Source organism: Pygocentrus nattereri, chromosome 4, assembly GCF_015220715.1.
Source record: "Pygocentrus nattereri isolate fPygNat1 chromosome 4, fPygNat1.pri, whole genome shotgun sequence".
NCBI lineage: Eukaryota > Metazoa > Chordata > Actinopteri > Characiformes > Serrasalmidae > Pygocentrus > Pygocentrus nattereri.
In genome coordinates, this window is record NC_051214.1 from 47461459 (window position 1) to 47485207 (window position 23749).

Sequence of the window (23749 nt, forward strand, 5' to 3'; positions counted from 1 at the left end):
TCCCCCGCGTGGTGGTGGTGGTCGGCGCCCTGGGGCTCGCGGTCAACCTTCTGGGGCTTTGCATGTTCCGCGGGCACGCGCACGGAGGAGGAGGACACGGGCACTCGCACGGCGGCGGCGGAAAGAAGGGCAAGAAGACGACCACCGGCAACAAGACCACCAAAAGCGGCAACAACGCCGCGGAGGAGACCAACAACCTGGTACCGGGAACCGAGAGGAGAGAACGGACAGGTAAAGAGAATCAATCAGTCTCTCTCTCTCTCCCTGTCTCTCTCTCTCCCTTTCTCTCTCCCTGTCTCTCTTCTCTCCCTGTCTCTCTACTCCCCCTTTCTCTCTCCCTGTCTCTCTACTCCCCCTTTCTCTCTCCCTGTCTCTCTACTCCCCCTTTCTCTCTCCCTGTCTCTCTACTCCCCCTCTCTCTCCCTGTCTCTCTACTCCCCCTTTCTCTCCCTGTCTCTCTCCTCCCCCTCTCTCTCCCTGTCTCTCTCCTCCCCCTCTCTCTCCCTGTCTCTCTCCTCCCCCTCTCTCTCCCTGTCTCTCTCTCTATCGCTCTCTCTCTCTCCCCCCTTCTCTGTCTCTCTACTCCCCCTTTCTCTCTCCCTGTCTCTCTACTCCCCCTTTCTCTCTCCCTGTCTCTCTACTCCCCCTCTCTCTCCCTGTCTCTCTACTCCCCCTCTCTCTCCCTGTCTCTCTACTCCCCCTTTCTCTCTCCCTGTCTCTCTACTCCCCCTCTCTCTCCCTGTCTCTCTCCTCCCCCTCTCTCTCCCTGTCTCTCTCCTCCCCCTCTCTCTCCCTGTCTCTCTCCTCCCCCTCTCTCTCCCTGTCTCTCTCTCTATCGCTCTCTCTCTCTCCCCTTCTCTCTCTCTCTCTATCGCTCTCTCTCTCTCTCTCTCTCTCTATCTCCCTGTCTCCCTCCCCCTCTCTCTCCCTGTCTCTCTCTCTATCGCTCTCTCTCTCTCCCCTTCTCTGTCTCTCTACTCCCCCTCTCTCTCCCTGTCTCTCTACTCCCCCTCTCTCTCCCTGTCTCTCTACTCCCCCTTTCTCTCCCTGTCTCTCTACTCCCCCTCTCTCTCCCTGTCTCTCTCCTCCCCCTCTCTCTCCCTGTCTCTCTCCTCCCCCTCTCTCTCCCTGTCTCTCTCCTCCCCCTCTCTCTCCCTGTCTCTCTCTCTATCGCTCTCTCTCTCTCCCCTTCTCTCTCTCTCTCTCCCCCTCTCTCTCTCTCTCTCTCTCTCTATCTCCCTGTCTCTCTCCCCCTCTCTCTCCTCCCCCTCTCTCTCCCTGTCTCTCTATCTCTCTCCCCCTCTCTCTCCCTGTCTCTCTATCTCTCCCCCCCCCCTCTCTCTGTCTCTCTCTCTGTCTCTCTCCTCCCTCTCTCTCTGTCTCTCTCTCTCTCTATTTCTCTATCTCTCTCCCTCTCTCTCTCTCTGTCTCTCCCTCTCTCTCTCCCTGTCTCTCTCTCTATCTCCCTGTCTCTCTCCTCCTCTCTCTCCTCCCCCTCTCTCTCCCTGTCTCTCTACTCCCCCTCTCTCTCCCCGTCTCTCTCTCTATCTCTCTCTCTCTCCCCCCTCTCTCCCTGTCTCTCTCTCTCTCTATTTCTCTATCTCTCTCTCTCCCTGTCTCTCTCTCTCTCCCCCTCTCTCCCCCCCTCTCCCCCTCTCTCTCCCCCCCTCTCCCCCTCTCTCTCCCCCCTCTCTCCGTCTCTCTCTCTCTCCGTCTCTCTCTCTCTCTCCGTCTCTCTCTCTCTCCCCCTCTCTCTCTCTCTCCCCGTCTCTCCCCCCCCCCCACCCCCCCTCTCTCTCTCTCTCTCTCTCTCTCTCTCTCTCTCTCTCTCTCTCTCTCTCTCTCTCTCTCTCTCTCCCTGTCTCTCCTCTCTCTCCCTGTCTCTCCTCTCTCTCCCCCCCTCTCTCCCCCCCTCTCTCCCCCCCTCTCTCCCCCCCTCTCTCCCCCCCTCTCTCTCTCCGTCTCTCTCTCTCCGTCTCTCTCTCCCTCTCCCTCTCTCTCTCTCTCTCTCTCTCTGTCTCTCTATCTCCCTGTCTCTCTATCTCTCTCTCTGTCTCTCTATCTCCCTGTCTCTCTCTCTCTCTCTCTCTCCCCCTCTCTCTCCCCCCCCCCCCTCTCTCCCTCTCTCCCTCTCTCCCTCTCTCCCTCTCTCTCTCTCTCTCTCTCTCTCTCTCTCTCTCTCTCTCTCTCTCTGTCTCTGTCTCTCTCTCTCTCTCTCTCTCTCACTGTCACACCAAAGGGGTTCTGCTACTATTACAAGCATGATGTGGTATACAGCACATTGTCCATCAATCTGAAGAACAGTTTCGCCTTGCAAAGAACCGGTTAAGCATACAGGTGGTTCAGTATGGATCTCATGGCTGTAAAAAGAGCCATTGCCTTTACTAAAGAACCCCTAAAGAACCCAGTCTTTTTCTGAGTGTAGGTTCAGATATACTAAGCGAACAGTTGTGATGTAGTTACAGTGGGAACAGCACGTTTAGGCTGGTTATTGTATATAGAGCAGTTAGTTCACAGGTCCAGTTATGAAGGGTGTAACAGGTTATGGTGGCTTTAGGTACAGCAGGTGTGGTGTGAGCGAAGCTGCGGTAAAGTTATTTGTAGTCGATACAGTCTTGCTTCCAAAACAGTTGGGACGCTGTACAAAATGTAAATAAAACCAAAATGTGCAAATCATTGAATTCCTAATTCGCAGATGTGCAAGTCAACCATGCCACGTGCACTAGTGCACCCCCATACCATCACAGATGCTGGCTTTTGAACTGTGCACGGATGGTCCCTCTGCTCTTTAGCCCAGAGGACGTTCCTTTTCGCCTCAGTCCATCTGAAATGAGCTCAGGCCCAGAGAAGGCGGCAGCGTTTCTGGGTCCTGTTTATTTATGGTTTAGCCTTTGCACAGTAGAGTTGTAATTTGTGTTGGTGGTTGCAGCAACGAACTGTGTTCACACACATTGGTTTTCAGAAGTGTTTCTGAGCCCATGCAGTGATTTCCACTGCAGAATTGAGTGTTTTTAGTGCAGCGCTGCCCGAGGGCCTGAACATCACGGTCGGACAGTATTGGTTTTCGGCCTTGTCCCTTTCATACAGAGATTTCTCAGGACTCTCTGAATCTTTTAATGACATTGTGCTGTAGATGATGAAAAACCCACAAGTTGTTTGCTGTTTTACGTTGAGAAACATTCTTGAATTGTTGCACTGTTTGTTCTACGGTCTTCCACAGAGTGGTGAACACCTCCTCATCTTTACTTCTGAAAGATGGTTTTAATATCCAGTCATGTTTCTGGCCTGTTGCCAGTTTACCTAATTGGTTGTGAGATGTTCCACCGCTCGTTTTTTTAAGTGCTGCATATCTTTACCAGTTTTTGGTTCCCCTGTCCCAGCTTTTTGGAAAGGGAGATGTGCATATAGTAGGTATAGTTCATTTTCACTTATAGTATGTGATAATGGACTTGAGGGACAGTAAGATTAAGTACATGTTTAGTTCTAGTTGGTACAGCAGTTTTGGTTATAGTAGGTATTTAAGGTTTAGCACATTTACTCTAGATGTCTGTTTAATTTGGGCTGAATGCTTCATAGGGTTGGAAAGTGTGACGAGGGCCAAGATTGGAGATATGAGTCTCTGGTCAGATGCACCAGAGATGACGCAGCACCTTCATCTCGGAGAAGCATTGTGGTTTTCAGACTTGGTTTCATGTAGGGCTGAAAGTTGAAAGCTGCAGTTTAGAAGAGTGCAATGTTTTTTAAATCGCACAAGCTGCAATTGTTATCGTTCAATATGCCATCAACAGTTTTTGTTGTCTAAACATGTTTGGAGACTTTAGACCAGGAGTCACAATTGAAATGTTGAGAAGGGCCAGTTTGTCCTTTCAACAACAATCCAGCCGCTCTGGGAGCCACAGCGTTTTATGTCCATTTTGGCTATAAAGATGTCTCTGTATGTGCTGGTGTCCTAGTACAGGATAAAAATAAGAAGAATTATTTTATTTTCACCTAAAAATCAAATTCTGCTGTGGAGCCACAACAGGGGCCGTAAAAGCTGCATGTTGCCGACCGCTGGTTTATCCTAATTGCATGGAACAAATGATCTGCCTGTAGATGAGTTCACCAATCAGAAGCAGAATAAAACCCATGTGAAGTATATGGGATATCACAACCATCACAGCTAACTGGTAGTTTGAAGCTCTCAATGTTCAAGCTTAATGCCAGAAAAATGGATGTTGTTGTCTTCTTGGCCAAAAAATCTGGCCTGCAAATTAATTTACAGACAATAGATGTCCATCCATCCATCCTCAACCGCTTACCCAAGTCCGGGTCGCGGGGGAAGCAGCCTAAGCAATGAGGCCCAGGCCTCCCTCTTCCCTGCCACCTCCTCCATCTCTTCCGGAGGGATAACGAGGCGTTCCCAAGACAGTCGAGAGATATAATCCCTCCAACGTGTCCTGGGTCTTCCCCGGGGTCTCCTCCCCGCCGGACATGTCCGGAACACCTCCCTAGGGAGGCGTCCAGAGGCCATCCTTACCAGAAGCCCATAACACCTCAACTGGCTTCTCTCAACGTGGAGCCTACTCCGAGCCTCTCCCGAATTGCCGATCTTCTCACCCTATCTCTAAGGTAGAGCCCGGCGACCCTGCGGAGAAAGCTCATTTCGGCCGCTTGTATCCGTGATCTCGTTTTTTCGGTCACTACCCAAAGCTCGTGACCAGAGGTGAGAGTCGGAACGTATACTTGGGGAAAGAATTCACTTCCGACCTGGACAGAGCATTCCACCCTTTTTTCCGACTGAGGATCATGGTCTCAGACTTAGAGGTGCTGATTTTCATCCCAGCCGCTTCACACTTGGCTGCAAACTGGTCCAGATAGAGGTGGTGGTCCCGGCATGATGATGCCAGCAGGACCACATCGTCCGCAAAAAGCAGACGTGAAATCCTGAGGCCACCATACAGGACACCCTGCGCCACTTGGCTGTTCTGAGAAATTCTGTCCATAAAAGTTATGAACAGAATCGGTGACGACAGACAGCCCTGACGGAGTCCAACCCTGACTGGAAACCAATCTGACTTACTGCCGGCTATACGAACCAAAGTCACAGTTGCAGTATTGAAGAAGGTATTATACCCCAAATCGATCTGCCCCAGTTTCACATCCGTAATCTGCCGATCAAGTTTTTTTCCCTTCATGCTTATTAATATGTCCGTTTTGCTATGTGATTGGTTTGAACGTCATGTTGGAGCTCTTAAGTTCTGCTTGTATTGTTGTTGGGAGGGGTCACACATGTGGCTTCTGACCGTGGGAAGTTCCTCCACGCTCGGGCAGTTTTACATCCTGGCACCTGCCTATGACTGTGGATAATGCAAATGCACTGTTGTGGTTTCTGAGCTTGTGGTTTCCTCGTCTGTAATGAGCTACAGGAGTTTGATTGAAGTAGGTTTTTTAAATTTAACCCAAAGCTTCCACTGTGTGCTGAATGAACCCGTGAAACACACAAGCATGTTTGCAGTACTTTCTCTAAACAACATTTATTTGCTTTGGCATTTTATTTAAGTGTTTGAGATTCTTACAAGGAGACATGGGTGTGTACAATAAGTGAATGTCGCAATCAGAGCAGCACCAAAAAGAGGAGTTTTGTGGTTACAGAACCCAAATGAGTGCATTTAAAGGTGTATTATCATAGCATTTATGTCTGTTTATAAGCCATCCATTTTCACCACCTGTTCAGGCGTGGGTACACTACACAACTTTTAAAGTCTTAACAGATAATAAATAGTCAGGGCATCTCACATAATCCCACTGGTTTTTGCAGATCATTTTGGAGTGGCTGAAATATTGGGGATCACATTGTAAACATTGTTGGGGCAGTCGTGGGCTGGAGGTTAGGGAACTGGCCCTGTGACCGGAAGGTTGCCGGTTCGATCCCCAGAGCCGACAGTCCATGACTGAGGTGTCCTTGAGCAAGACACCTAACCCCCAACTGCTCCCCAGGCGCCGTGGATAGGGCTGCCCACCGCTCCGGGCAAGTGTGCTCACTGCCCCCTAGTGTGTGTTCACTAGTGTGTATGTGGTGTTTCACTTCACGGATGGGTTAAATGCGGAGGTGGAATTTCCCCGGTTGTGGGACCAAAAAAGTATCACTTATTATTATTATTATTATTATTATTATTATTATTATTATTATTATTATTATTATTATTATTATTAAAACGATTAGGGATCACACACGACTTTTAATCTGTTCCTAAACCAAACAGAACTCGCAAACTCTCGTAAATACATAAACTCGATTGCATCTTAAACTCGGCTCATTAAAAAGCTTCGCTCCACAGGTGACTGACTTTTGGCCATTTTCTTTGTGCTTACTTTTTCTTCTTTCACGCTCTCAGATTTCATTGGCTGCTGCAGGAGTTCATCCAGAGTCATTGATCAGTATACAATAGATTATACACTAAACTGGGGGCATATGTGTTTTACTTATAAGTATTAGATTTTTAGGAAAAAATAAAATAATTCTCCTTTGCAGTGAAATAAAGCTCTACGGATGGTTCTAACACAGTTTTAACAATAAATGGTCTTAAACGCTGGAGTTATGTATATCTGCTAATTCGCCCTTTAGCCCTGGAGATCAGCACGCAGACTGCTGGTCACCAAAGCAACACAGACAACAATCTCGCCTAGCTAGCAGCTAACAAAAAGACAAAGATTTAAGACGAGCATCGATAATTTGGAGTCAAACGGACTTATTTACATTTATAATCACTCCAGCTGGTTTATATATATACCATATATAATCCAATATATAATCATGTCACTTACCTCTTTATAACCCTGCCTTGGTCACTTTACTTGAATTGCACTTCTCCACCTGCACTGTTGTATATAGTACTGTTGTACATTATTCATTCTATCTATATATTTGCATAGAGTATTTATTTATGTGGACTTAATTTTGCATGCCTATTACTACTTGTTTTTATGTTGCACCTTCATGCCGAAGCAAATTCCTAGTCTGTGAATCCTGTTCATTGACACTGGCAATAAAACTTCTTCTGATTCTGATTTCCTGATGCTGTTAATCTGCAATGATAGTGTCAAACCCTAAAAAGTCGCAAAACTGAATTCAGCCTCTCATTCGAAGTTTGTCATTCCATCTTAAATGGTGCAGCAGTTTCATTCCGGCGCCTCGGGCCCCGTTTCAGGTGGAACCGGTAAAAATTCGAACAAGAAGCTGACGAGTATGAAGCGACTTCAGCCTCATGAAAAGTTAAACGTTAAGAGACATTTTACAAGGAACTGTTCTCCTTTTGCGTGAAAGTTTCCTGCCGGAGATGTGAGAGAAGCTATAGCTGAGCTAAAGCGTAAAGCAGAGCTATTGTTATTATTATATTTTTAGCTTATACTAGTACTTTAACACATACTGAGACATATTTACAGCCAAGAGGGTAAAATGGGCATAAAATGTTGTGGCTCCCAAAGTGGTTTCGTTTTTGTTGGAAGGACAAAACGGCTCTTCTTAACGTTTCGGTTGCCGACCCCTGGACTGTCCGAACATAATTGCACCTGTAGTGGCAGAACCACTGATCGTTCACGCCACACGGTGGAGGGGAGAGCGTCATTCTCACCAGAACTTTGGTATTTGCTGGAGGTCCCCAAGGATTAATGTCAGCAGCAGCTCCATGTTTGTTCTTTTATCTCTGCTACAGCTTAAAACCCGAGTCGCCAATAGTTCAGTCACGGAAAAACACGTGCAGAAACCAGCGGGATAGTCCGAGAGGCTGTGTTTTATAACCTGTTATGGATTTAAGCTATGAAGTGTATCTCGAACCCCCCACGTAGATTTCCCTAGAAGTTCCAGGTTTGGGTTCAGTTTGGTTGCTTTCTGCGATTCTCCAGTGTCTTATGAAGCCTGTGTGACTGCTTGAGCCATAAATGAATCAGTTATGCTTGTACTGTTATTAGCGAGGAGCATTAAACAGCTCTGTTGTGCATGGCCTCTCAGTGAGTCAGCGAAGTTCCTTCATGCTGAGGCAGGTTGCCCAACAACATCTTCCGCTTTGTGAGAAACGCTGTGGTTTGTGTGTCTTATCAGCTCATTCAGTTTGATTTGGGTGGGTTTCCTCACGGTGCTGAGTTGTGGTTTTAATCTGTTTTTGTTGTGTGTTGGTCTTTCTGTAGGACTAATGTTCAGAGCAGAATGTGATCTCTGGGTTTTTTCTAAACATATGCGTTGATGTGGGATCTGTGGGCTGATGCTGATATCTGATATTTTTTTGTGCTGGTGCATAAACAATAACGAAGCGTCGAAAATTAGGACTGGATTAGCCTTACAGAGAAGTAGAACACTTATTTGTGCAGTTTAATTAATAAAATTAAGATATTTTAGTGCACTAATGTCACATTGCCTACTTACGTTTGTGCATAGAGTCTTTACTTAGTCCTCAGTTACGTTAGTTACTTTCAATTGGAATCATCTTCCCAAAGTTGGTTGCACCACGACTTACGGATTGTGTATTAACTAGTAACAACTAACAAGCATCGCTTCCACATGACGGTAATATGTTCAGAACGAATCCGTAAACCGGTTGCCATGAACTAATTATCTACAGCCACTGTCTGTTTATTTTTAATGTTTTCCTGAGAAAACCAAATATGCAGCTTTTCCATGATGATTTCTGACTGACCGGCACAACAGCAGGTCAGTTTAGCTGTTTGACCAGCTGCCGAGTCACACTGTGCTGGAGCTGTGTGTGTGTTTGGTTTGGGAAGAACCTCTTTCACGATGCAAAGTGTTCTTTGAATGTTCATGGGTGTGTATAGAACCATTTTAATAAACAAAGAACCCTTAATGAACCTTAAAGCGTACAGAGATTCTAATTAGATTTTACTCTGACAGGCTCAGATAAATAAAAGTTCTCTCGTAAAACTTCATCTGCACCTCTCTCTAACATACAGATCACACAAATAAAAACACGCATGTTTTCTAAGCCGCTTATCCTTCTGGGTTGCAGGGAAAGTGAAAATGGTAAATGAAATATAAAAAACATTATTATTATTATTATTGATAATAATAATAATGACAATAATAGGAAATAAGAATACTGAAAGAAATAGTAATAACAAATTTACCCCCAAAAAAATTAAACCCTAGAAATCAGAACTTTCTGAATATATTAACGAGTCTTGAGTCGTTATTTCTGTAGCGTAAAATCCACCCGCTTTACGGTGATACGAAGTCATGTGCCTGTGTAAACGAGTCGCCCAGAATAGCTAAAGACGTCTTTAAAGTAGGTCTTCACATTTCCATACAATGTTTACATTTGTGCTGTTTTTTTTATATTGTGTTGAAATTTTATGCTTAAACGGTTAATATTAGGATTTTTGTAAATTTTAGATTAAACCCCGATATTTCAAGCTGTAATGTCTCTGTAAGACATTCCATCTTTCACTTGAAGACAGACACACAAGTCTAAATTTGACTTTGTAGCAGTTTCACAGTGACCCTCTCAGTTGTGAGCTCTGGTGCACAGCTGCCGCCGCTGTTTTCCGCTTCTAATAACCCACGGATTATTCCTGCCACTTGGTTACATATCGAGAACTTCCGGAAGACCTAGAGGGACACCCCTCCCACCCTCCGGAAATCAGAGCGCGATGGGTTGGGTTAATCTGTCTCTTCATAGTAACGTTGATTGGTTACTCTTGCACATTAGGACTTCTCTTCAGCTCTTGAAGTCCTGACCAATAGGAGAGCTTGCTTACCTGTAAGCACCCAGACATACTGGAGAAAAACTGTTCCTTAGTCAGTTTTCTGAATGTTTCAAGTGTTTAACCCTTTTATTTCCGCCCTAAACGTCCTGAAACAGGCAGTGCTGCCCGAGTTTACGTACAAGCATTATTCTGTTATATAAAAAATGAACTTCAAATTACAGACGTGCAGTTTTACTCAGAGAAGGTTTAAAACCATTAGGCCTTCTCTGAGGGCCTGCGAGGCTCAGGGGGTTCCCCTCTCGTTCACAAAGTACATCAGACTCTTCTTGTTTAAAGGAAACGTTTCTTGAGATGGGCCCTTTTCCTGCGTCAAACATGCATGCAGAAACAGCCAGCTGGGGCTGTGAGTCATTCTGTGACACATTCTGGCCTCCCGAACACAGAGATTAGTCAGTGAGCCCAGCACTGCACAGGCTCACGCTCACCTTCCGCCACACTGCCTTCGGCTCACTGTTACACATTCACTGTATTTGCTGCACGTGTTCACTTCTTTATGCATGTTTCAGTTTATTATCAGCACAGCTGAACTGAGATGGATGGATGGATGGATGGATGGATGGATGGATGGATGGATGGATGGATGGATCAGCACAGCTGAACTTGGATGGATGGATGAATGGATGGAGAGAGAGAGAGAGAGAGAGAGAGAGAGATACTTTATTGATCCCGAAGGAAATTTAGGCATCCAGCAGCAACAACACAATACAGTAGGAACTGGGGGGCAGTCGTTGGCTGGAGGTTAGGGAAGGTCGCCGGTTCGATCCCCTCGGCCGACAGTCCATGACTGAGGTGTCCTTGAGCAAGACGCCTAACCCCCAACTGCTCCCCGGGCGCCGTGGATAGGGCTGCCCACCGCTCCGGGCAAGTGTGCTCACTGCCCCCTAGTGTGTGTTCACTAGTGTGCATGTATGCGGGTGTTCCACTGCACGGGTGGGTCAAATGCAGAGGTCTAATTTCAGTGTGCAAACACAGAGACTTGTTAATTCTAATTCTAATTCAGCTGCAGTTAACATGACAAATGCGTGATGTGCTTCTTCTAACATAGACGTTCAGTCTGAAACCGAGAGCCTAAAAACGATCCTGAAACATGTTTAGTGTGAACTGGCCTGTTGTTCGCAGGAAGGGTCAGTTTAGTGAACGGAGATCCTGTTATGTCCTTTTGAAGAGTTTCACTCTGAGCTCCGCTTTTACCTCTTGTGTTCGTTTGAACTCGCCCGAGACCTTGTTGTGTAATCCAGTAATAAAAACCAGAGTGAGTGTTAAAGTCCCTGTCAGCCTCCAGATGTTTCCAAATTTGCCTTATTAGTATTTGTATGCCACGAAACAAAGAACTCATTTAAAACCTCCAGTTTCCGTGTTTTCCTGACACACTGACGTCACAGCCACGCGAGCCTGTGGCTGTTTTAGTTAAATGGTCTTGCAGAACTCTGTGTGAAATATTACTGATGACCGGGTTGTTTCTGTGTGCTCAGCTGCTTAGGGTGGATTTCAGAGTTGATAATAAGCTTATAATTAAATTTAGTTTGTTTGTTTTCATTATGCTGCAGTGCGGAGGTGTCAGTGTACAGCATTCAACAGCGAATGTTAGAAATGCCTCATTGATTTTAAAGTGCGGAGCTGGACTGTTGAGGGCTATTCACACCAAGTGTGTAAAAATTCCTTTTTTCATCACATTTTTACACTTCACGCCAAGTCGGAATCGTTTTTCTGTCTAAACACTCTAAAAACGTTTTAAGCCCTGCCACTAATATACTGAGTATATCCGGATGAGCCTGGCTGGATTTCTGCTTGTCTTGCTGACACGATGAGCTCAAGACGTACTTTTATGATGAGTTTAGCAGGTTTACTGAACAGAGCGAAGTTCATATTCTGTGGCTAAATTTGGGCTTGTATAATCGTAGGGAGGATTGTTTCTGCGTTCTGCCTTGGCCTTGGTATCACAGGCCCTTTTATAGCCCAGTATCTTGGCCGTCATTGTGAAACTGCAATTTATTTTCTTTATAATGCAGTGATAACTCCACAAAAGCATCACAGAAGTCTGGCGAGATTTAACGTATCTCCCCCTGTAGTGATGTAAACCTAAACATGTTGTTAGCTCTGGTAAAGTACGTCAAATTTAGTGCCACTAAACCTAAATTGAACAGAAAAAAAAAAAAACCCAGTTTTGACAGTTTATGGTAAAAACACGACAAAAATTTGAATTAAATCTAGAAAATGAGTAGACATAACCACAGATTTTTAAAAAAATCCTGCATGTTCTGGTGGTTGAGATGTAAATAGGCATTCGCCATGGTTTGGTGTGAAAAGACAACAGACATAATTAAAAGCTTAGCCTCATCATCATTACATAATCACTTATTCGCAGTTATTTAAGCTGACGAGTCGTTTTCAAACCATCTTTACACTGTTACGTTATGTACCTTTTAAATATAAAAATAACCCAGTTAGGTTTTTAACAACATTTTAAGCTCATTAAACTTGATATAAAGTTAACCGAACAATAATTTGCATTTTGCGCTCAGTAATTTGTTTTATTCCTTGAAGTTTAATGAACTTGACATTTCATTTTAACCCAATTGCTTTAAGTTTAAAAGCCGCATATTTTTTTTTTTTTTATTTCATTTTTAATCATCATTTTGATCTTGTAGTGTAAAGTTTGAGCAGAGCTTCTGGAAGCGAGGTTGTGTGTTAATGCAGGTTTTCTCAGTGTTTTTGCCTAGTCAGCCTTTAACCAGGTGACCCAGCAGTGATGCTGTTACCTTATTATGATCCAGGTTGTGTCACAGTCGCAGGATTGCAGTGTGATGTTGCTCATATTGAGTCTGAGCTGCTCGTCAAGCTGTTGTAACAAATTAATAATTAACCACTTTGTCTTTCGTGATTCTAAAGGAGTCTTACACGAGAAACTGTCCGAGCGTTGTCTGAGATCATCCATGTGCTGCGGGTTTAATTATATTTTTGTTCTTATGGGTGGAAATCTGAGAATGTATCACTTTGTAAAATGTGGACAAAGTGATAAAAGTAAGTTTTGCTTGGGAACTAATTTGCCTCACAACGCCCTCCATGCACCCGTCCACTTTAATGGCTTTTAGAAAATACCTTTTTGGCTGTTTTAATGCTGCTGCACCTTTTCAGAGCCAATTGCTCATCACTGAGTGGGTTAAACTCCCGGGAGATCCTGCACATTTCACCTCTAACCCAAATCTAACCCCAGGAAATAATGGGATGCATCAGGAATCAGCAGGAAGGTAGATCTCCAAGAGCAGGGTCTAAAAACGGGCTTCATACTCAGTTATCGATCATGTGGCTTATTATTCAGTATCTACTTTATTTAGTAAGGACTATAAAACGAGTTGCAGATGAGGGACTGAAGGATCCACACACTGACCCTTAGGGTCTTTTTCTCAGAGAGAGATTAATGGGCAGTTCCGTCAGTGTTCTATTCAGTCAGAGTAACAGTAGTAATTCAGAGTGGTTTGTTGTAGAGACTCGGATTTCTTTAGTGGTTACCATAACTACAACACACACACACACACACACACACACACACACAGCTATTTTAATTATTATTCAAACCTCCAGTGAACCTACAAGTGTCTTCTGAGTTTTATATAAGATGTCAATGATGGTGAAAGTTATAAATCTGAAAACAGTAAGTTTTATTTGGGGACTATCGCATATTTCCAAAATTATTCACTCGCCCTTCCAAACCAGTGAATTCAGCTGCTACAATCACTTCAATGGCCACAGGTGTATAAAGCCGAGCCCCTAGGCCTGCAGACTGCTTCTACAGACATTAGTGAAAGAATGGGTCGCTCTCAGGAGCTCAGAGAATTCCAGCGTGGTACCGTGATCGGACGCCACCTGTGCAGTCCAGTCGTGAAATTTCCTCACTACTAAATATTCCACAGGCAGCTGTCAGTGGGATTATAACAAAGTGGAAGTGATTGGGAACGCCAGCAACTCAGCCACGAAGTGGTCGGCCACGTAAAATGACAGAGCGGGGTCAGCAGATGCTGAGGGGCATAGTGCGCAGAGGTCACCAACTTTCTGCAGAGCCAATCACTACAGACCTCCAAACTTCATGTGGCCTTCAGATCAGCTCAAGAACAGCGTAGAGAGCTTCATGGAATGGGTTTCCATGGCCGAGCAGCTGCATCCAAGCCTTACATCACCAAGCGTAGTGCAAAGCGTGGAATGCAGTGGTGTAAAGCGCCGCCACTGGACTCTAGAGCAGTGGAGACGTGTTCTCTGGAGTGACCAATCACGCTTCTCCATCTGGCAGTCCGATGGACGAGTCTGGGCTTGACGGTTGCCAGGAGACGGTACTTGTCTGACTGCATTGTGCCAAGTGTGAAGTTTGGTGGAGGGGGGATCATGGTGTGGGGTTGCTTTTCAGGAGTTGGGCTCGGCCCCTTAGTTCCAGTGTAAGGAACTATTAAAACTTCAGCACCAAGAGATTTTGGACAATTTCATGCTGCAATTTCCCTCCGTGATCAATGAAGGTTCTATCTTATCTATCTATCTATGCTCCTAATTTTGTGGGAACAGTTTGGGGACGGCCCCTTCCTGTTCCAACATGACTGTGCACCAGTACACAAAGCAGGTCCATGAAGACACGGATGAGCCAGTTTGGTGTGGAAGAACTTGACTGGCCTGCACAGAGTCCTGACCTCAACCCCATAGAACACCTCTGGGATGAATTAGAGTAGAGACTGTGAGCCAGGCCTTCTCGTCCAACATCAGTGTCTGACCTCACAAATGTGCTTCTGGAAGAACGGTCAACAATTCCCATAAACACACTCCTAACCCTTGTGGAAAGCCTTCCCAGAAGAGTTGAAGCTGTTATAGCTGCAAAGGGTGGGCCGACATCATATTAAACCCTATGTACTAAGAATGGGATCTCACTGAAGTTCATATGCGTGTGAAGGCAGACGAGCGAATACTTTTGGCAGTATAATGTATTTCTCCACCAAGATTGATTTTTAGAATAAGACTTTTTGGCTGAAATCAGGTCCCAGAAATACATGGACGATTATTTACAGATTATTAGGCTGCATGTAAACGTGGCTGCTGAACGGTTAGTCTCTGTTTTCTCCGTCTTTCTGTAATTAAACGTAGAAAATACCTGTGTAGGGATTTCAGATTTTGAATACCGACACACTGAATGGTTAACTTGAGCTCTTGTGCACATCCCTGGTTTTACGATCTGGTGAAGTGCTGGAGGAGGTTTGGTGATGTTTATTTTGGTCATAAAACGCTTGTTATCACACATCCTGGCCAAAAATCAATCTTCAGTGTTTATCATTAACTCTGTTGACTTGGTCATATTAGACCTAATTGTTTGTTATTGTTTTGCCCTTCTTTGCAGGCTCATCTCATGGCGAATGCGTAGACGTCCAGCTGAATGGCAGCGCCTCCTACGATGACCCAGAGCATGACCACAGCCATGATTCGGCCTCACAGCTCAACATGCGGGGCGTTTTCCTGCACGTTTTGGGCGACGCTCTAGGCTCCGTCATCGTCGTTATCAACGCCACCATATTCACCTTCATGTGGCAGCCGTGCGAGCCCGGGGTGCCCTGCATTAACCCCTGCATTAACAGCCACTGCACTGACCACCGGCACATCAACCGCACATTGGTGGAGTTGCAGGATGGTGACCATGGAAACCATAGCGACCTGCAGGACATGCAAACACCTCTGGCCAGAGCTGGACCGTGCTGGGTACTTTACCTGGACCCTACGTTGTGTGTGATTATGGTTTGCATCCTGCTGTATACCACATATCCACTTCTGAAGGAGTCTGCGCTGATCCTGCTGCAGACGGTGCCCAAGCAGATCGACATGCACAGCCTGAATTCGAGGCTGAGGGAGCTGGAGGGCGTTCTGGCCGTCCACGAGCTGCACATTTGGCAGCTGGCCGGCAGCCGCATCATCGCCACTGCGCACATCAAGTGCCACGACCCTGCCACCTACATGGACGTGGCCAAGCGCATCAAAGCCTTCTTCCACGATGAAGGAATCCACGCCACCACCATCCAGCCGGAGTTCGTCACCGTCAACTCCGAGTCGCGCGCGTCCCTCTGCGAGCTGTCCTGCAGGACGCAGTGCGCTCCCAAATTCTGCTGCGGCTCCGCCGACGGCCCCAAGCCGGCTGAAATCGCCGGGGCGGCGGGCCAGAAGGCAATCGCTGCGGCCGCCTCCACCACAGCCATGCTGGAGGTCATCAACGAATCGTTGGAAAACGCTGTGAGGGACCAGGAGATCAAAGGTCAGGGGGCGCCCAAGGCCGAGGAGGACGTGATCGTCGCCAGAGAGGTGGAGTCGTCCTTATAAAAGAGAGAAAGAAAGAAAAGGAGACAAACCGTGCAATCTTGAAAGGGGCCACTGAAATCTGCAATGCCTTTGAATGGACCTGAACTGTCAAAGAAGCACTCATTTACACGAGAGGAAGACCTGCTGTGACCAGAGGAGGCTTCTGCTGTTAACTGTTCAAACCAAACCTACTTGCACATGAGCCACACACACTCACATATACACAGTACTGTCTGAAAGTCTTAGGAGTGAAAAGCTATTTATCTGGACAGCGTTATTTTGTAAAAAAAAACAAAACAAAACAATAATATAAGAATGAATACAGCGTAATGAGCTGTTACTTTGGGTTCTCCTCAAGGAGGCCCATCATTATTTGTAGTCATCCTCCAGTACCTGGCTTAACTAATCAGTACTTCATCATGCTGTCAGGTGCGCTGCTGATGGAATCGAATAGAAATCCCTGGGTTAGTGTTCTAACCATCAGGTGCTTGTTTATTTTTTTCTTACGTTGATTAGTTTTTATTACATGGCATATTGACATTCAGGAGCTTATGAGGTGCCTAATACCTTTGCACCGTGTGTGTGTGTGTGTGTGTGTGTGTGTGTGTGTGTGTGTGTGTGTTTACACACACAGATATACAGTACTGTGTAAACGTTTTAGGCACCTGAAAATTGGACCTGAAAGCGGTTTATCTGTGAATTTTCTTAGAAAGTCACTAATATTAGAATAAATCTGAATAGCATTAAAACAGTAAGCAGTGATTTTATATCCGGCTGTGTGCTCGTTTGTCCATTTTCAGGTTTCTGCTCAGCGTTTTGTGGTGGTTTTATTTAATCCGTACTTCGTGGTTAAATCAGACTGTGAACGGATTCCTGCGCCGGAGGAATCGGGAACTAAACTTTCTTATTCAAGTTTGCTGGTGATGTTGGCTGCATTTTCAAAAATGAGAAATTCTCGTTACTTTTTACTGTGTTTGTGTCTGTCTGTATTTATTCTGATGATATGCAGTCGTGTGCAAAAGTTTTGGCGCCCCGACAAATTGCATGAAACCTGGCCCCCCTCAAGCGAAAGCAAAGTAAGGCATCCACTACGCAGAGAACACGTCTGCACATGTTAATGCAAGCAAAATGTGGCCTGTGCAAAGGTTATGGTGAGTTTTATGTTTAATGTTTTTTTTTTTTATATATTTTCACACAGTATGTTGAACTAGGGCAAAAGAAAGTGGAAAAGTGGACAAATATCATATTTAAGTGTGTTCTGTGTGGAGGATGTGTTGACTTATTTAACATAGAAAATTAAGAAAAGCGTATCGGTTGAGTGGAGGTCTTCAAAGTTTAGCAAATGGCTAAAGGCGGAAAAATACACTTACTAAAAATGATAGTACTGAGATTTCTGCGCAGTACTGTGTAGTGTGTGTGTGCGTGTGTGTGTGTGTGTGTGTGTCATATACATATATACATATGATGCACATGCTCAGTCTAAGCCACCTCCGGACGTTGGTGAGAAATCTGCTGCGATGTTTCTGCTGTTGACTCTGATTCTCTCTCACCTCTGGACCACGAGCCCTCACTGCCAGTTACCGTGGCAGCAGAACTGAAGCTTATATTCTGAATGACCTCTGACCTCGGGCCACTGAAGCAGGGCCTGTTGCGTGTGTGTGTGTGTGTGTGTGTGTGTGTGTGCAGTCATGTTGTCCAAATCTGTGTGAGTATGTATGCCAAAGCTTCTCTGTTCAGAAGTTAGAGCTCCTGCATCTTCTCTTGTGGATCTCGTGCAACAAACACATGCAAACTGCGAGTAGAGCTGCTGGCCCAAGTTTTAGGACTTTTTTTACTACTACAGTTATTATTATTATTATTATGATTATTATTATTATTATTGTTGCTGTTATTAGTAATATTGTCATGATTACATTTCCCCTCCCCCGTTCCCTCACCCTCTGTAAACAGTTTTATTTTCTCTGCCGCCTGCAGTTTTGTGGTGGAGATAATTTATGTATTTAAGTTATTTAGTGATTTAAATATTTTCTTTCCAGAAGCTTTTATAATATTTAGATTTGCTGAGTAAAATGGGGAAAAAAGGACGTGGGCAATTTCCCCACCTCTTGTAAAACCGACAACTATGCTGTAGATTTTTTTTTTTTTTTTTTTTTTTTTTTTTTAGTAGTTGTGATTTTTAAACTTTGGTGTTCAGACTTGTTTCCTCAAGACACTTTTTTTGGCTCGTCTGTTTGTTTTTGGGTCAGATCCTTTGTATTTAGGTCCCGACTGCAGTGTCAGTACAAGTTCACCAAGCCTATAATTCAGAATAGTTAGAAATAACACTGAAATGAGTTTAGAGTAGCCACTGTGTTTCGCCTTCTACGGAAAAGCTGACGCCCCAGCGAGTCGCACTGTTGTGTCACTTGAGCAGAAGTTCGTTTCGGTCAGTCAGCCGATGCTGGAATGTTTGTGTGTGGAGGGGAAATTGCGCTGTTGCATCTGTTTTAGTTCCTCGCTGTGTTTTTAAGGGACCTCGTCAGCTTTAGCTCAAGTTTCTCTGAAAACATTCGTATGGTGGCTTTGCATGACCAAACTTTAGGTAGCTTAGTGACCAGAATGCGGAGCTGGAAAGTGAATGACACTATTGATTGAACCAAAACATGAAGACTCCAGGTCTTGGGGGGGTTATGGTGGGATTTTGAATTTGGGGAAAGGGTATTTGTGTATTCTTATTATTTTCTTTTATTTTATTTTTTTTGTATGAATGCACTGAAAAAAGTATTGCATTGAATTTACGATGATCTCAATATGTACATCATTTCTATATGAATACAGTTTATACATGAACATAATTACTGCCAAAATACATAAACTGAAAAGCAGAATTGTCAGTCATAGCTGAGTGATATATCACATGTATCTTTATATTATTAAACTGTTTTTGATTTCAGTTTCACTGATATGTTTAATAAATAAGGAACATTATGCTTTAATGTCCATAAAACAACCGTGGCTTTTCAGTTCTATCCTGTGCACCTTGATCATGATTGATTTAAAGGAATTGTTTAAAATCCATAAACAAGATTAAATATTAGGTTTTCTTTCATGTAAATATGCTTAACTTTTACTGTACTGTACAAATGTATTCATCTTAACTTAATTAGACCACATCCATTCTGTAAATGTGTACAGGTCAGATTCGAGCTGATTCTTTCATCTGAGTGATTGGGAATGGGGGTGTACCTTATCATGTGGGGGCTTCCCCTCAAGTTGCCCTGTAATCTCGGATTTTATGGGGAATTACCGACTTTAGACAGTGCTAAAAAAAAAAAAACTTGCTGTAAAAGCAGTTAAGAGGCATTCTGGTATCCCTGAGCGTACGCTGTATGTACATATCTATATATTTGTGTTCGTATGGGGTCCTCTGGCTCCTGGGGTCCCTAAGTGTCTGCCTCTCCTCAAAAAACCTGCTATAATAGCAGTTAACCCCTTAAAACCTCAGACATGGTCCATACTAAAGCCTATTATTCAGTAACTACAGGGATTACAATGCAAGGTAGCCGAGTTATAGGAGTGTGTAGTTAAACTGTGGACCCCCAGGTGAGTCCAGTCTTGTACAGAAGTTTGGGCACCCCCTGATAAATAACATGGTCTGTTGATTTTCTAACTTTTCACCAATATGTTAAACTCAGCAGATAAACAGTTATTGTAAGTTAAAATTTGCTGAAAAATGTCAGCATTCGCCATCGCATGCCATGCCACGTTATATTTAGAAATGATTGTGATATTCAGTTTTTATCAATATTTGCCCAGCTCTAACGTTTCTGTTCACATGGAAATGATATACATGTTTGAATCGGTTCACTTTTTTTAGTGCGCAGAAGGACAGGTCCTGTATTTTTCAGCCTGCGGAAGTAATGTGTCCGGTTTAAATCATTAACCACAGCAGCGAGGCTCCCTATACCTGAAAAGCTGGTGCGGCTGTGCATGCCAAAGCTTAAAGGTTCGAATGTGTGCATTTTAAGGCTTTTTCGGTGTCCCAGTGTGATGTGATATCCCAGCTGTAACGGCTTGAGCTGGTCTTGAGCTAAAGTCACTCTCCGTACAGCCTCCCATTAACAGCTCAATGGCCTGCTGCTGAACTGTTGGTGTTAGTGGACACCTAAATGAATGTTTTGCACACATTTCTGAACATTTAAACCCTCCGCATGAGATCTTTCCTCATTATTACCCACTTTTGGTATAAGATGGACTCGCTGAGCAGTTTTTAAAAAAAAAAACAAAAAACAAAAAAACCTTCCCGTCAAACTTGGTCCATAAATACACGGCCTGTCCTGTGGAGTTCTGATCATTCCCTGCACTATTGAATTATGAAATGGTAATTTTATGGATGCATTTTAGATTCTCAAAGCAAACATATGCAATGTGCTGAACTACATAAGCGTGTTGGACTCTTGCCTTTGTCATAGCTCATAGTTACTTTGACTTTTTTTATTTTATTTTGGACAATACAGCAAAGATGCGCACACAGCCTCCGAGTTCTCTCTGTGCTTATTATAGTTCTGAGGATTTTAGGGTTTAGAGTAGAACGTAGAACACCAGCTGTTTCTGATATGTTCATGTTCAGATTTGTTCTTGTGAATTAAACATGACTGGTATCATTACCCACAGTTCCTCTGTGTTTTTGCTGTCTCTCTCTCGCTCTCTCACCTCCGCATTTAACCCATCCGTGAAGTGAAACACCACATACATACTAGTGAACACACACACACTAGGGGGCAGTGAGCACACTTGCCCGGAGCGGTGGGCAGCCCTATCCACAGCACCTGGGGAGCAGTTGGGGGTTAGGTGTCTTGCTCAAGGACACCTCAGTCACGGACTGTCAGGGCTGGGGATCGGACCGGCAACCTTCCGGTCACAGGGCCAGTTCCCTGACCTCCAGCCCACGACTGCCCCTAGTTATACCACCAAAATACACCAACAACCATCAGAATATACAAAAAAAGCTATGGTAGCACAGGAAAACAGCTTTTTATTTCTTTATTTTAAAGCGACCAGCCAACAGCCAAAGCTGACAATAAATGAGTTTACAGGGAACAAATGTTCTGCAAAGATTATCCAGCAAGAAATCCAACGTCCCTGACCGCAGAGAACAGTTGGTCATCCAACACAATGAATTCCATGGTGTTTTGGTTATACTTTGCACTTTTGCTTTCTTTTGTGATTATTTTTGTCAAAAATGTGTGATGTTGTGTTTTCAGTTGTGTCAGCCCTGTAGAGGAGACCTTACTGGGTGTTGTCTCCTCTTGGTGTAAATTGAGGCAGGAGAGGGACGAAAGCCCGGCGTTTTGAGTCTCTCACAGACGAGTCCAGTTTGTAAAGTGAGCGTTGGGTCAGAGTAACGTGGCTGTACGTGTGAGGGGTTCTTTCCTCTTTCCTGTCGCAGTCGTCCACGCGCACCACCTGCTCCTCCATCCGCTGTGCTGCGTTCCCACTTCCTCCAGGCCTGATGACGACAGGCTGCGGCCCAGTGGGAGCATTTCTTGCACGGGACGAGTTTCTCTCGCTGACTGATGTAGAAGAGAGAAGAGTTCAGCATTCTGGAAAACGTGTTTATAGCGCAGTGTACACCCAGCTCACCTTTATATGTAGAACTGAAGAAGAACATGAGCGGATCATTCGCTCTTCACAGGGCCGAAAACACTTTGAACTTATTCAGACTTTAGACTAAAACCCTTCCGCTTTGAGTGATCCTGTGCCTTATGTTTATTAAAGCAAATGACTGGACTTTCTGTCACCAAAGCAATCAGAACGCTACCAAAAATCTACCAAATGTTTCAGTTCTGACTGTTTCGGTTGGGACAATTTTAGCTTGTTTCGATCTGAACTCAAAAACACAGCCAGCACGTGACCATGACCTTGAGTTTAAATGCAGAAAATCTGTGTTTCAGTAGTGACAAGTCCTAATGTTCACTGTTTTTCAGACTTTAGGACACATTTACTTCAAAACAATGGGATCTAACTGCTCACCGTGTGGTCTTCCTGCCCTAAAATGCAGCTAAGTGTGTGTGTGTGTGTGTGTGTGTGTGTGTGTGTGTGTGTGTGTGTGTGTGTGTGTATTTACCACTACTGATGGAACAGATGGAAAAAAGTTTTTAACAAGTTTTTGACATAATTTGAGAACGTCTGTTGCTCTTTACATTGTGTGTAAATTTCATGATCAATGGACCAAAAGAAATGACCCAAAACTCGAAGGAAAGTCAGGAGGCTGTGTCAAATGTAAATAAAAACGATGCAATTATGATAGACACATATTTTATTCACAATAGAACATAGAACACAGATTTTGTAAGCGAGACATTTTACCATTTCATGAAAAACGTTAACTCATTTGGAACTTGGCAGCAACGCATTCAAAAGTTGGGACAAGGGCAACAGTAAGTCATACTAATAAAAAACAGCTGGAGGACCAGTTTGGAGCCAACTTACATGACTGAGTATAAAAAGAGCATTTTAGAGAGGCAAAGATGATAATATCAAAAGATTCAGAGAATCTGGAGAAATCCCTGTACGCAAGGGACAAGGTCAACGGTCAATACTGGATGCTTGTGATCATCGAGCCTTCAGGCGGCACTGCATTGAACACAGGCCTGATTCTGTGCTGGAAATCACTGTGTGGGCTCATCGTCTGTGAGCACAGATCGCCGTGCAATCCACAAATACAAGATAGAGCTGTATCATGCAATGAAGAAACCGTATATAAACAGGATCCACAAATGCTGCCAAGTTCTCTGGGTCCAAACTCTTTTAAGATGGGTTGAGGCGGTGGAAAAGTGTCCTGTGGTCTAATGAATCAAAATTTGAAATTCGTTTTGGAAATAATGGGCACTGCATCCACCAGACTAAAGACCTCCCAGCTTGTTATTAACACACAGTTCAAAAGCCAGAATCCACGATGGCATAAGTGCACATGGCATGAGTGTCTTACACATCTGCTCCCATCCGGACGGCGTCTCTCTTCCACGGCCTTGCGCATTTCAGCAAGACAGCGCTAAAACCACATACTGTGAGCAAAGGAGCAGGTTCTCACCAGCACTGCAGAAACTAATGTCTTCCTACAGGTCACTTACTGAGACCCTCTCTGCTCTCATCTGACAGACTGAAGCCCATAGCAATGACTCTAGTGAGGCTGGAAGTGACACAGCTGACCTGAAAACTCACACCTGCTGGACAAGAGAGAGGCCATAATCCATTTAAGGGCTGATAACTCCCCAGAAAATTGAAGCAGTGTCTTGCTTTGAGCTTTATTCAGCAAAGCTGGAACATCTTGCAGTAAATCAGGGTCTCACGCTGTAAACCTCACTGTTTTCTCTGATTTAAACGAACCCCCCTCCGCTCATCTCTACATACTGTATCTGTACCTTTCAGTTCACTGCCAAAAACAACACAGCAAAAGTTTGAACACCCCTGACGTGTCCGTCTTGCATCTAAGTGCACTAATGCAGTTAGAGTGGGGGTGCTCAGAATTATGCACACAACTAGCATTTTTACATTTATGGCATTTGGCTGACGCTCTTATCCAGAGCGACTTGGAGTTTGATGATTTTACACAGGGAGGCCAAGGTGGTGTTAGGAGTCTTGCCCAAGGACTCTTATTGGTATAGTGTAGGGTGTTTACCCAGCTGGGGGATTG

General features: G+C 44.5%; 1 protein-coding gene across 1 annotated transcript in view; it reads left to right on the forward strand.

The window, feature by feature from the left end:
* The window catches only part of slc30a1a (solute carrier family 30 member 1a), a 21713-nt gene extending 993 nt beyond the window's left edge, over positions 1 to 20720 (forward strand). Inside the window, exons 1-2 of the mRNA XM_017695655.2 lie at positions 1 to 231; positions 15128 to 20720. The exon at positions 1 to 231 is cut by the window's left edge and continues 993 nt beyond it. Coding sequence (XP_017551144.1) covers positions 1 to 231; positions 15128 to 16095 — 1199 coding nt within the window. The 3' untranslated portion in view covers positions 16096 to 20720. The remainder of the gene's footprint in view (positions 232 to 15127) is intronic.
* The last annotated feature ends 3029 nt before the right edge of the window (positions 20721 to 23749 follow it).